Genomic DNA, 13572 nt, shown 5'->3' on the forward strand with positions numbered 1-13572 from the left:
ATGATGGATGCCTCCTGCCAAGCAGGCACCTTCCCAACCCGGTGGGACGGACCCAGATGAGATGGGTAACCAAGAAGGCTAGGTACAGGGAGAACCCCATCTTCCCAGCAGGAAGAACTTTCCACACAGACCAGGAAGCAGGAATTCTGTAAAAGCTAAGGCTGCTAGCTACTGTCCCTTTTAATGTTTTAGTGGTGATGATAATGCAGTAAGAATGTCAGTGGAGTCACTTGTTGGTTTTTACTCAGTGTCACACACTGTCTTACAGTCTTTTCCTGCCTTCTCACGTTTTACTTTCGTCACAACCTATCCACTTTTTACAAATAAAGAACTTGAGGCTCAAAGAAGCAACTAGCAAGTGTGAGACCAGACTTTGCACCAAGGTTGGTCTGAATCCAAAGCCCATATCTTTCCCCTATTGTATTCTTCTGGTTTACTTAGCAATAGTAATAAAAATACTGATACAAATACTTATCACTTGTTGACTGCTCACTATGTAATCAGGCATTTTGTGTACGTCATCTCACTTAGTAACCACATCAACCATATGAAGTAGTTCCCATGATTCCACCTGGATTACTATTAAGAAAACTGAGCATCAGAGAGGCTAAGTAACAAGGCTGAGGGCACACAGCTAGTAAGTGTTCTAACAAGGATTAGAACCCAGACCTACTGGCAGAAAGGCTGGTGCTTTTAGACATCATGCTCTCCTGCCTTAGAGAGGTTTCTTATGTCCTTGCCCAGAGGAGAAAGCAGATGGGATCCATTACAGATTCAGATACTGGGGCAGTTGGCTTGGCAATCTCAGGCCATGTAACTGGGTTCTGCCACAGGGCCTCCACTCAGCTGGGCCTTCCTCTCAACTATCCACATTCAACATCTAGCAAGAGGAGTGCCTGGCACTCGAGTGGATTCCATTTCCAAATGAGATATTCTTTCCTACCCCAGAGGGGTGGCAGCTGTGTTGCTCTGCCTTCCCAGAACCTGTGTTAACCAGTTTCACTCCAGACATTTGCTTCTGGTGATATCAATGTCTTAGAAGGTTCCTGTTGTTGGCATAAACCCAGGGCTGTAAATTATAGGCCACTTCCAGTTTTGTTTTTTTTTTTTCCCCCTCTATGACTTTGAAAGGCCAGCCATCACCTCTAATGATGGGCACATCTCCTGTGAACCTGGATGCCTTCCTAGATAAACAACAAAGTCTTACAAACACAACTTACTCCCAGGCCCAGAGAGTTCCTAATAAGCCAGTGTTGGTGTGTGTGGGTGTGATGAGACCCACGAGAAGTCCCCAGATGGAGATTGAAGAAGTGGAAACTCGGTGCTAATGCTAATTCTTCATTTAGCACTGTTTCAGCCATAGTTAAAGTGTACACTGGGGCCTTTGAAAGGTTATGTTTATAAGGAAGAAGGAAGACAGTCCGTGTCTGACTTACTGAACACTCAAAACAAAAACAACAACAAATAAAGTAACTCTGGAACTCCTCCTGCCTGGGTTTTTGGTTTTTTTCCTGGGGATTCCTTGAGGGCATTTTAAATATAATCCAAGAGATTTTTCTTCTGTGGCCAGATGACCTGGGCTGGGTCTTCATGCCACCATTTACTAGCTGTATGTATTTGTATCTTAGACAAATAACCCCCATCTCTGAGCCTCAGTGGCAGCATCTGTAAAAGGGGGATACATAATAACAGAACCGTCCTCATCTGTTATCAGGAGGAATAAATAAGTTAGCCCCGGAGAAATGCTGAAAGCATTGCCAGACTTGAGCATGCCTCACAATCATGCAGGACTCATCAAAACGCAGATTGTGGCTGGGGCCGGTGGCTCACGCCTGTAATCCCAGCACTTTGGGAGGCCGAGGTGGGTGGATCACCTGAGGTCAGGAGTTCGAGACCAGCCTGACCAATATGGTGAAACTCCATCTCTGCTAAAAGTACAAAAATTAGCCAGGCATGGTGGGGTGCGCCTGTAATCCCAACTACTCGGGAGGCTGAGCCAGGAGGAACGCTTGAATCCGGGAGGTGAAGGTTGCATTGAGCCGAGATCGTGCCATTGTACTCCAGCCTGGGTGACAAGAGCAAGACTTTGCCTAAAAACAAAAAACAAAACAAAAAAAACCAACAGATCACTTGGACCCTAACCCCAGAGTTTCTGATTCAGTTAAAATTTGCTTCTCTAACAGATTCCCAGCTGATACTGAAGCTCCTGGTTTGGGGACCATACTTTTGAGAACCTTCAGCTTAGAACAATGCCCAGCATGTACGTGCTTGAAAATGTTAGCTGTCATTACCATTATCATTAATTCTGTTCTCCTTATAGCTCTTCAAGAGCCTCAGAGAAAGTCACCTTATTGCTTTCCATATTGAACAAAAATTTCCCGACGCTTCCAACTCAGTTTCTACTTCTCATGCCCACTGAATCACTGAATGTTTCCACTATTTTAATACCACGTCGTTTCCAGCATCTGCTCCTACCTTTTATGCCTCCCCCATCAATGCCCTAAGCCTGGCTCCTGCCACTCCTTTCTCATCTACAGTAAATCACCAAATTCCATACATAATGAGTTCCTGCAAATACATACTCATGTAGAATACCACACTTCCATGATTTAGGAGGAATTCTGTCCTCATAGAGCTTGAAAGGGTTATAAAATCCCTAATTACACCTCATCTTCAGAGCTCATTTTCGGGTGATATATTTTCAGCCTTTGGTACCCATGTGTTCCTTTCTTCCACAACTGATGTGCAATAACCTGAGTCCAATGAGGATAAAGACTTGCCACTTCTGCAAGCCTATTGATTTTCATCTTTATCTCAATTATATTAAGACCTGTGGTCATCAATTTCAAGATCCATTTTTTTCCACGGAGACTCATAAAGTATGATAAAAGTACAATCAAAATATTCAACTAATTGTACAAAATTCAAATAATTACTAAGGAGATTAAGAATGGCAAAGCTGCTGAGAAGTGACCTCTGGCAGGCAGCCAGCCCCACAGTGAGTAGCCCAAGACACCCAGGGGTGCTTCTCGAAGCCCCCAGTCTGGCTCCACCTCATTCTTGCCCCTCACAGTGGCCAGTGGGAGCTTCTAGGTCACCCCAAAGCTTATAGATTCCACAATGCTGTTCTTCTCTAAGTACTGGCCAAATCAAAAAATGCAACCTCTGATGACCTCTCACCTCAAAACATAACTTCTCCTCTGTCTTCTCACCAGATCCCCGCTCCACTTGTTCAAAGCCCCCCTGTGTAGATAGGCCCCAATTTTACCTTCAAAGCAGAGTGTATGTGGAATTCCTTTTACTACTTTCTGTTCACCCAATTAGCTCTTTTTCCATTTTGGGAGTCCTGCTTGTTAGAGAAGCCTGTCCAGCTGATCAAAGAACAGCTGAAACTTCTCTCTCCTCCTAATTTGGATGTAGAAATCACAAAAGTTACCTTCCCCACTCTTGATCTTCTCTCCACCCAGCTTGCCATGAATCCTTAGAAGTCCTATCTTTGTACCAACAAAGTATAATTGCTTTTTCTGGGCCTGATTTAAACTCTTTGCCATCCATCTGGGTCTTCAGTTAACGCTACACTCTTTCAGCTCTCTGCCATATTCTGTAAACTCTAGGGGAAACTGGCCTCCTGGGACTCTTGCAGATATGAGCAGCAAATGGAAAAATACATATATGTGCATACATGCACACACACGTACACATACATGCACACAAATATATCTCACACATTACCAGGTATCCATGACCTATTGACAACGGTAGTAGCTAAGTTTCCTCTCTTCCTAGTATTAACTCATTCAAAGCCACTGACTCTAGCCTGAGTTTCTATATCAAGCAAAACTCCAGTTCCAACAAAAGGAATTGAACTTTCTGGGCTTGGGGGAAAAGCTTATAACACACACAACAAAGCCAGTAGATACAGAATGGCAGAAAGTGCAATCTGCAAACACGCCCATGCTCTGAACCACCAAGATACCTAATCAGGTAAATAGGAAAATCCAGAACGTTTCATATCATCAGTTTCAAAAATTACAAGAAACCAATTATCCCTCGGAGCTGTCACTAGGTATACAGCGTTTCTCTCGGAAACCCCAATTTTCCTTCCGGCCACGATTCAAAACAGAGGGAAAGGAAAAAATATCAATACTGGAAATGTCAGAAACTTTTCCAGCCAGTGCCTTATGGATGTCTATCTGAACTTCTGCAGATCACACAGCTTGTCTTCTCTGTGTGCAGGCATGAGATAAGCACAATTTTCCTACCTGCTTTCTCTTGGCCTCACCTGGGGTCATTTTCATTACTCCCCACTCAGGACATTCTGTGTTAGGACTCACAGAATGTAAAATGAGAATGTTCGCTTTCAAAAGCAAAGCCACAGCAAGGGCTGTACGAGTGGCAAGCTCAGAGTTGAGGGTCAGGGTGAGGAGACAGACTTGACTGCTGAGTGCAGATGTCTAGGCATGGCTATCTGAGCCTTTGCAGTGCAGAGCCCAGCACCCAGGAAGCCCATCTTTCACCTTTCCCAACAGCCAGGTCCGTGGTTTTGGTGACTTTCCTGTCCACCCCTGGGTTCCCTTCCTCATCTGTCCCCTTTACTGGAGGAACACACTTTCTGTCCCCTTTACTGTCCTTCTGCCCCTTTACTGGAGGAACACACTTTCTGGAGTTCCTCCTGACTTTCCCTCCTGAAAAGACATCTGACAGTCGAATGTGAAGCTAAGCTCGCCTTTACGAGCCTTCCCTCTGGGATGTGTCTCCTTATATGGAGATTTCTTCTGTAAAGTGAATGGTTTGAAACCAGCCCATTTTTAAGCAGTGCCTGGCAATGGGCTTTCCAAATCTGAGTCTCTCTTGAACCACCTGCATGACTAGGGCCAGAGCCAGGGCCACCTACATGATTATTCTTTTCATACTATTTTTCTTATATCAATCTACTTTTTAAACACGTAAATATGTTTAAAACAGAAACCACAGCAACGTCATTTACACTAAGTGGAATGGAACTCAATGATCAACTCAATGCCAACAAAATAATGTTAAGAAATCCTAACGTGCACCATAGAGCCTAAAGTATAATAATAATAATAATAATAATAATAATAATAATAAAAAGAAAAAAAAAAAAAAAAAAAGAAATCCTAACTAGTCAGTGTCCCTAGCTGAAGACACTAAGTTCGGGGACTGCTCCTCCTTCTTCAAACAAGGGAGATTGCCAAATCCTGGAGGAGGGGAGAGGACACCATGGTGCAACTCAAGATCCTCTCTAGCACAATCCCAAGGGTGAAAGGAAAATAAAAGAGGAGAGCAGTTTCTAACCACAAGCCCTAATGTTATTTAATGTCATTGCATGCATCGCCTAAAATTATTTCAGTGATCTGTGGCAGAAAATCCCTCCCTCTCTCCCAGGAAGGTTTACTGAGTATCTACTTTGTTCCAGGAACTTTGCAGGGAGTGGGGAACCAAAAGACTAAGAAAGAAGGAAAAAAAAATCTGTGTGCCCACATGACACTTAAAATCTATTTTAAAAAAAACACAAAACTGTATCTAGGAGAGCCTTCTTTCCAAATCAACACCTTAAATAAACTTCGATTTAAAACTGTGAAAACCAGTCCTCGTCCCACACCCCAGCAAGAGACTCTGTATTCACAAAGCGGCATTTCTGATTATGTTCCCGATAGGAAATGACAAGTGGTTATTAGTTTTTAAGCATCTGGCATGCTTCGTAAGCAGTATTAACCGCCCCCAAAAACCTCAGGGCTTCCCAGATAAACAAGTCCCCACCCAAACACCCTTTCCTATCTGTCCTAGGGGTAATCCCCAGCGCCAAAAGACAAATGACATTTAAAACCTGATTGAAACCACACCAAACCATGGAGCTTTTAAATGTCAAGGAGGAAGGCAATTCAACCCAGCAGGTTTCTCCAGGACTAACTGAAAAACCACTTCTCTGTAGTTAGATTTAAAAAAAAAATCAATCAGTAGAGACAGCAAGAGAAGAGAGTGAGGCCAAGACTGACCTTTGAGTCAAGGGTGACTGAAATGATTCACATTTGTGACTAATTATCTCTCTCTTAATCTTTATGTTTGTCTCTCCCTGAGCAGGAGCTGTCTTCCAAGCAGCTGAGACATATGACCCGATTGAATTCCAGGCTTCTGTTGGGTCTTGGTTTGTCCAGATTTAGAGGAGCTGTCCATGTGTGTGTGTGTGTGTGTTTTAAACAACTGACATGTCATTCTTTTAAAGTGCAGGTAAAAGTTTAAGCTTCCTGAATCTCATAAAGAAAAATTATAAAAGGATGCCTGTACTGTTTTCAAAACCTAAAATCTCTTTAAACTGTCTTAGAAGTATGCTCTATTTGGATACAGAATAACATTGCTAACTTGAAACCAAGATGTTATGCATTTCATGCTACTTTCCCATTAAAAGAGATGGATTACACCTTAGAATAACACATAGGCACTTATATAAATTTAATAAGCACTTATTGCTGTCTTACTCTCTGCTAGTCACTGAGTACTTTTTATAAAGAACTTATTTAGTCTTCATGACAACCCTATAAGGTTTGGTCCTATTACCGCTGTTTCACAGAAAAGGAAACACAGAGAGGTAAAGCAACTTGCTCAAGGTCACATAGCTAGTAAGTGACTATGCTGGGCACTGAACCCAAGCACTCTGCCTCTAAAGGCTGCAACCTTGACCACTACCCTATACTGCCCCCTACACACTACGTACAGAGTGCTTTACATGTGTTACTTCACATAAAGCATATAATAACCTTTTAAGGTAAGTTGTATTTTTAGTCCCATTTTACAGATGAGGAAACTGAGGCACAGGGAGGTGAAACAGCTTGCCCACTCAGCAGATGAGTGAGAAGTAGGGATTCTGACTTCACTAAGGTGCCGTCCAGTCAGTGACTCCTTGTCACTCAACACTCCCCATTCCCTCTCCACCATATGCCTGTGGTTAGAGTCACGAAAACAGCTTGTGTCTGTGAATTAGAAACTATCCTCTGATTGGTCCTGGAAGCTTAAACTCACTAGCTTTATACCAACAATGTATAGACAGGGGAGAAGTCTGACTGTCTGATCCTGACAATGGATCCAGATGTGGTATGATTCAGGGTCCCCTGGGGCACCCCCACTACCCAAACTCTTTCAAGGGATCCCCATGGTCAAAACTATTTTTTCGGTAATACTAAGCTATTTGTTTTTTTCCCTTACATTCTCCACGAGTTTACAGTGGAATTTTCCCAAAACTACGTGGCATGCAATATCATTACAAATTGAAAGTGAAGCAGATATAAGAATCCAACTGTCTTCCATGAAGCCAGACAATGCAGAGATCTCCTTACTATTTTATTCTGAGAGTTGTTTTTCATAAAAATGTAATTAGCACTAGTATGTAATAGCCTTATTACTTAAATACATTAAGATATATTTTAAAGCTCTTCAGGTTTAATTTCTATTATGGTAAAGGTAGACATAACCCAAATAAGCAATACGTTTTATGAGTGTAAAGGGGTCCTGAGACCAAAATGCCTGAGAACTGCTGCATGAGACCGTGATCTCCATTAACCGCTGGGAGACACAGGACTGGTGCCCCTCTGCAACGCGCAGCACACAGCAGGGACTTGAGATACATAATTTTGTCTGTTGAAGGAATGTCCAACTGTACAGTATTGGCCACCCCTTTTAGGTCCATGCCCCCACATGCATGATAATGATGGATGCTCAGATCTACACAGCTTACCTGAAAATAGTCTGTAATGAATGATCCAAGTTCACTCTTCAACAGCCGCCTGGGGAGAAGGGAGAAGAGAAACACCGTCAAGCAGCCCTTGATGGTACAGCTCATGGTGACAATGTGCTCACCAGTGGCACGGGGTGGGGCCAGGTCTGAGATGTTGAGGGCACTTTCTTAGGTCCTGGTCCCCCTTCCCCCATTGTTATCATGGAATTGCAGTGATGGGAATCCTAGAAGGAGATGCGTTCCTCAGTTCACTCTGAGGAAGTAGCACTGTGAAGAGGGCAGCTGGCCACAGGAAATCCTAATTCTAGCAGAGCTGCTAGGGGCAGGCCAGGGCATCTGACTTTATATGAAGCAAAAAGAAGGAAGAGAAAGACCATCATTTTGCACTCCTCCACATTTGCAGAGCACTTTATAGTTTAAAACACATTTTTCATACATTCTTCAACTAAAGATTATAAAGTGTATGTGGGGTGGGGTAGGAGTAATTATTATTATTATTTTTTTGAGACAGAGTCTTGCTCTGTCACCCAGGCTGGAGTGCAGTGGCGCAATCTCGGCTCACTGCAAGCTCCACCCCCTGGGTTCACGCCATTCTCCTGCCTCAGCCTCCCAAGTAGCTGGGACCACAGGCGCCCGCCACCACGCCTGGCTAATTTTTTGTATTTTTAGTAGAGACAGGGTTTCACCATGTTAGCCAGGATGGTCTCGATCTCCTGACCTCATGATCCGCCTGCCTCGGCCTCCCAAAGTGCTGGAATTACAGGCGTGAACCACCGCGGGTAGGAGTAATTATTATTCTTCCTGTACAGATTTTAAAAATTATGCCTCAGAGAGTTCCCCAAAATAAGTCAGTGGCAGAGCCAAGATGTGAACCCAGACTTTCTGCAAATTCAACATCTTTTCCCATAACTCCACCCTGTCTCTCCTCCAAATCCAGAACCCCCTCCCCTCACCCTAAGTTAAAATTCAACTTGGTACCATGGTTTGGGTGGTCTTACAACCCATGCCCAATGGACTGAGGCAGTCTTCCAAGGGGACCACAGCAGGGAGAATAGAGAGATTTTATTTATCCAGCAACGAAGGTGTATTGAGCGGCTCTTTATGTGTTACATGTTGTTCTAGCATACGGAGTTCAAAGGTGAATGAGACAGACAAGGTATCTGCTCTCTTCTTGGGGGCTGATGGATAGATAGCACGTTAATAAATATACTCACAAGATGATTTCAACGAATCTTAAGTGCTAATAAAATACAAATGGAAAATAGGGATATTGACACCAGCTCTCCTTTTCCCTGTGACAAATAATGGAACCATCCATACTATTCTTTATTTTGATCCAGACAAGGTAAGGGAACAAAAAACAAGAATAACTGGCTCCCCAGATCCAGTGAGTAAACCCTTCATGATTTCAAATGATTTTCTTTGCTCATCCCATTGGCTATGGCTATTAAGGAGCAAATGCTCAAGTGTCTGACAACCCTTGCTGAGTATTCACTCCCCCAAAACACGTTCACTCATGTCACTGAAGGATAAACAGGAGGTTACAGCAAGATGTTATGTGCAGAGAAAACAGGCACAATAAAATTAAGACAAAAGAATAGAGAACCACCCATGATTTGAATTACTGTAGCAGAAAAAGCCCTGGAAAGCCACAAACACACGTTAAACAAAGAAAATACCTTCCTTTTCCCATGACAGAATATATGTCTGTTGTGGATGCTGCATTTTAAGGGCCAATTTAAAGGCAGTCTCATGGAGGGCCACCCCGTCAACACAACCCAGGAGTTCTCTCAGATGTGGGCAGGTCTGATCTGAGACAGGGAAGCCTTCATCAAAAGCCACTGGACTAAGAGCAGGTTGGGCATCGCTAGTCTTTGAGGCAGAGGCTAGACGTGTCTCTCAGACAGGAAACAGCAACCTACGGGGCAGCCCCAAGTGGACGGAGGCTTTGAAACAGGAAGAGGTAAGGAGATTGCTTCTGACCACAGGAGGAAGAAACACCTCCTAACAAAGTCTTCGTGGTCCTTGGGAAGTCTCAAAACCGTAGGTGAAGAAGCCAAGCTTTGCGCACAAGTGGAAAAACAAGTCCTACCGATAGGCTACTTAGGGAAGAGCTTCCCAAGGAGATATCTTGGGTACTCATGATGCTGAGGGACTAATGTGGTTCTGAGATCAAATAATACGCTGTGGAATTGGTGTCCCAAGGAACCCACAGTGGGAAAACACTATGCTCATGAAGATGCCATGGGTAAGATTGAAAAAGAAAGAGGTCGGGGTTAAGGGGGTCTTCAAAATAAAAAACTATGGACACCCTCCTGGAGAGCAGCATGGAGGAGGGATCTATGATGGTGTAATAATTGTGAGTTTGGGCTGGATATGCTGAACAAGTAAAGGTTGCCCCGGGCATCTCACAGCGGCATGCAGAAAAGCATCCTGATGCTACCCAGTTGAGGAATCCAAGACATCTCCTCCCCTCCTATCAGGGAGGGCAGGAAGGGGCTTCACTCTACAGAGAGGGTGGAAGCACAGCAGCCTTACATTGCAGCTAGGGTGCAGCAAGCCACAGCCAAGGCCAGAATTCTGCAGTGTCCCAGGAAGAGAAAAGTCTAGGTAGAAATCAGCCAATAACAGAGCACAAGCTTAAGAGCAGACAATGCAACTTCCAAGACAAAGACTTAGCAGAAAAGACTCTGAAGCTAGAAGCAGCTGTAACACAGGGGATGAGATGGTAATGGGTAAGAATAAAGAAGTAGAACATGAAGAGGGGCCTTTCACCATGCTGACAGTGATAACTATTTCTTTACTGAGGAGGAACCAGACACGATGTGGTAATCTGCTTTATATACTTTAAATGTAATGGGCCATAGCCAGGTACAGCAGGAGAACCACACACTTGTCCTTTTATCAAATCCAGAATGCAAAACCTTCTCCACTAGGTACTGTTCATAGAATTATCTGAACAGAAGAGACTTTTCTTAATCATTTAAGTCAAGATTCTATTGCTCTACGTGGGCAAATCAATAAGCTACACTGCCCTTATCCCTTACGAAATCCTGCCTTCTGTCTGGGCATGATAACATGGTTAGACAGGGTCACATGTTATATATATATGCAGAGTTTTTCACTGCAGCAAAATATAGAAATCAACATAAATATGCACCAATAAAGTGCTAATAAAAAGATTATGTTCATTCAGGCAATGGAATTCTATGCAACTATTTTAAAAAGGGAGGGAAGAAGTGCTCTAAATAATGATATGAAAGATCTAAGTCATAGTAAGCAAAGAAACAATGCAAGATAGAGAACAGTGTGTACATACAACAGGCTACCTTGTAAAATGGGAAGAGAAAAATAAGAATACACATTTTAGTTTACACAACACTAACACATATGTTGGTCAATTCCACTCTTATAACTTGCTGTTCAAGTCTGTATTACTATATGAATGGGTTTCCCCATAGGCCCTTAGAATTGAAATATATAGCTCCTTGATTTTTAAACACAGAGAACACATATGCATTTATTTATTTTTTAATTAATTAAATATTTTTTATTGAGACAGAGTCACACTCTGTTGCCCAAGCTGGAGTGCAGTGGTGCGATCTCAGTTCACTGCAACCTCTGCCTCCCGGGCTCAAGCGATTCTTATGCCTCAGCCTCCTGGGTAGCTGGGAGGGCAGGCACCCAACACTGCTCCTGGCTAATTTTTCTATTTTTGGTAGAGATAGGGTTTCACCCTTTTGGGCAGACTGACCTCGAACTCCTGACCTCAGGTGATCTGCCCACCTTGGCCTGCCAAAGTGCTGGGATTACAGGCATGAGCCACTGTGCCCAGCCCACATATGCATTTTAAAAAATCATATGTAAAAAAGCACTGGGTTGTGTGTCCTCTTCTCCATGTCTACACGTAAAGCCTTGAAGAAGCTTGAAGTTGTTGCTGGAAATTACGTAAGGCAACACAACACTTTAGCCAGCTTGATTCCCTGAAGTTCGAGGAAGACGCTGTCCTGCAAACACCACATCACCAGACCCCAGTCTAGTCCACAGACCCTGTATAAAGTATCCAGTATCATCAACTGTGTTTCCATATGTATTCCTTATACATGCATAAAGAAACTGTGGAAGAATACCCAATAAGCTACTGTTACTAATACTTAAGGAAAAGAGAATGGAAAACTGGTTTCTGGGATACAGGGATGGAGACTCTACTGTATACTCTTGCTATATGTGTAAAATTTTCGAACCATGTCAATACAATCCTATTCAGAAACAAATTTTTAAGATTCTGAAGTTAATAACCACCACCAAGATTACCGCAGAATGGCCAGAAGCCCGAGAAAGAATCGCAGGAGTAAGTCCCTACCAAGGGCACAACATCAGCAAGCAGGGTGTGTACCAGCTAACAGAGAATCCCACAAGTCCTGGGAACCCACCAATACAGACCTGCCTCAAGCTGGTAACCCAAGAACCCTTGTTCCCAGGACTATAGAGAGTGAAGAGATGAGGAAAGGGGGCCAGGAGTCCCCAGCAGTGCTGGCTAGGCCAGCCTGTGAGCAGACTGTGGCTGAGTCATGTTGCAAATCTACAATCCATGTCTATACTCTGTTTATTCTGCTTGCATTGGTTTATAAGGAAAGAATGCTTCTGAAAAAACCTCTATTCTTGTCTCAGCTGAATTGAGAGAAGGGGATTTTCCACAGCTCTGTTCCGATACACCATCTCCAGTGGAACTTGGCAGATGCTTCTCCACTTAAAAGCTACCTTCCCCCCACCAAAAAAAGAGGAACTCAGAGTGGAGACCCCATTCATTAATTCTTTGAATCTTAACCATTTACTGAAAACATAATGTTATGTGTTAGACATGGTGCTGGATGCTAGAAGAAAAGGATGAAACAGAGCTCGATGATTTCTCCTGGGCCCTATGAGAGAGTGATCTAGGCCACTCTCTTATAGGGCACAGGAGGTTCATCTTACCCAAAAGATGAGAGTAAAAAATATCAAGGCATTAGATACCTAGGCCAAAATCACAATGGGACAATTCACCCTGTAGCCTGACTTACTTTTACCAATTTAATTTGGAAAGAACAAGAAAGAAGAGAAAAGCTGGAAAGAGACAGCCAAATTAAAGAGGCTGTGGTTTGTGGTTCCCTAGATGCAGGAAAGCTGAAAATCCTGATTCCTAATACCTAGGCCATAAGCTCTGTTGAGGCTCAGGCCTAGAATCTGGCAGCCTCCCTTCCGCTTTTCCACTCTATCCTAGGGTTGCTGCCCTGTCAACAGAAAAGCAATTACTTGTTAGAACAAACAATCATCATCATCATAAGGAATAATAAACAAATTGCTCCTAGGATGGAACCCGGCATTTTTTCTCCAATTAAAGTTTATTGAGCACTTGCTGGGTGCCGGACACCACTGTCAACAATGTAGGCGTTCCCACATTTAAGCCTAAAACAGAATTGTAAGCAGCAATAATATCCTCAATTTTAATATACAAGGAAACTGACCCAAGCAAGCACAGGCCAGAGATAGCAAGTGTCTTGTTGAGATCAGGGAGCCCAGAGCTGCCTGGCTCTGCATCCTGGCAGCCACTTAGTAGCTGTTGTTAGCAATGACCCGGGAAAATTCACTGGTTCTTCATACTTCAATTTCCTCACCTAGAATGTGGGAAGGATAAGCATACCTACTTCACAGGATTACTGCACAAGTAAAATGGGTTAATCCTCATCAAATTGGTAGAACGCTGCCTGGCCCACAGCAAGGCTTGGCAAGCATGAGCTACTATGATTTCACCCAGGACTCTGAAGCCCAGGGTCTTGAAAACT

At 43.4% G+C, this 13572-nt stretch overlaps 1 protein-coding gene across 9 annotated transcripts in view; it reads right to left on the reverse strand.

Annotated features, from left to right (window-relative positions):
* Window positions 1-13572, reverse strand: part of PRR5L (proline rich 5 like) — a 169199-nt gene that overhangs the window by 38302 nt on the left and 117325 nt on the right. For all 9 annotated transcript variants that reach the window (XM_054438692.2, XM_063670989.1, XM_063670986.1 and 6 more), the window contains one exon: window positions 7751-7799. In XM_054438692.2, coding sequence (XP_054294667.2) covers window positions 7751-7799 — 49 coding nt within the window. The remainder of the gene's footprint in view (window positions 1-7750; window positions 7800-13572) is intronic.

This window comes from Pongo pygmaeus, chromosome 9 (assembly GCF_028885625.2).
Source record: "Pongo pygmaeus isolate AG05252 chromosome 9, NHGRI_mPonPyg2-v2.0_pri, whole genome shotgun sequence".
Lineage (NCBI taxonomy): Eukaryota > Metazoa > Chordata > Mammalia > Primates > Hominidae > Pongo > Pongo pygmaeus.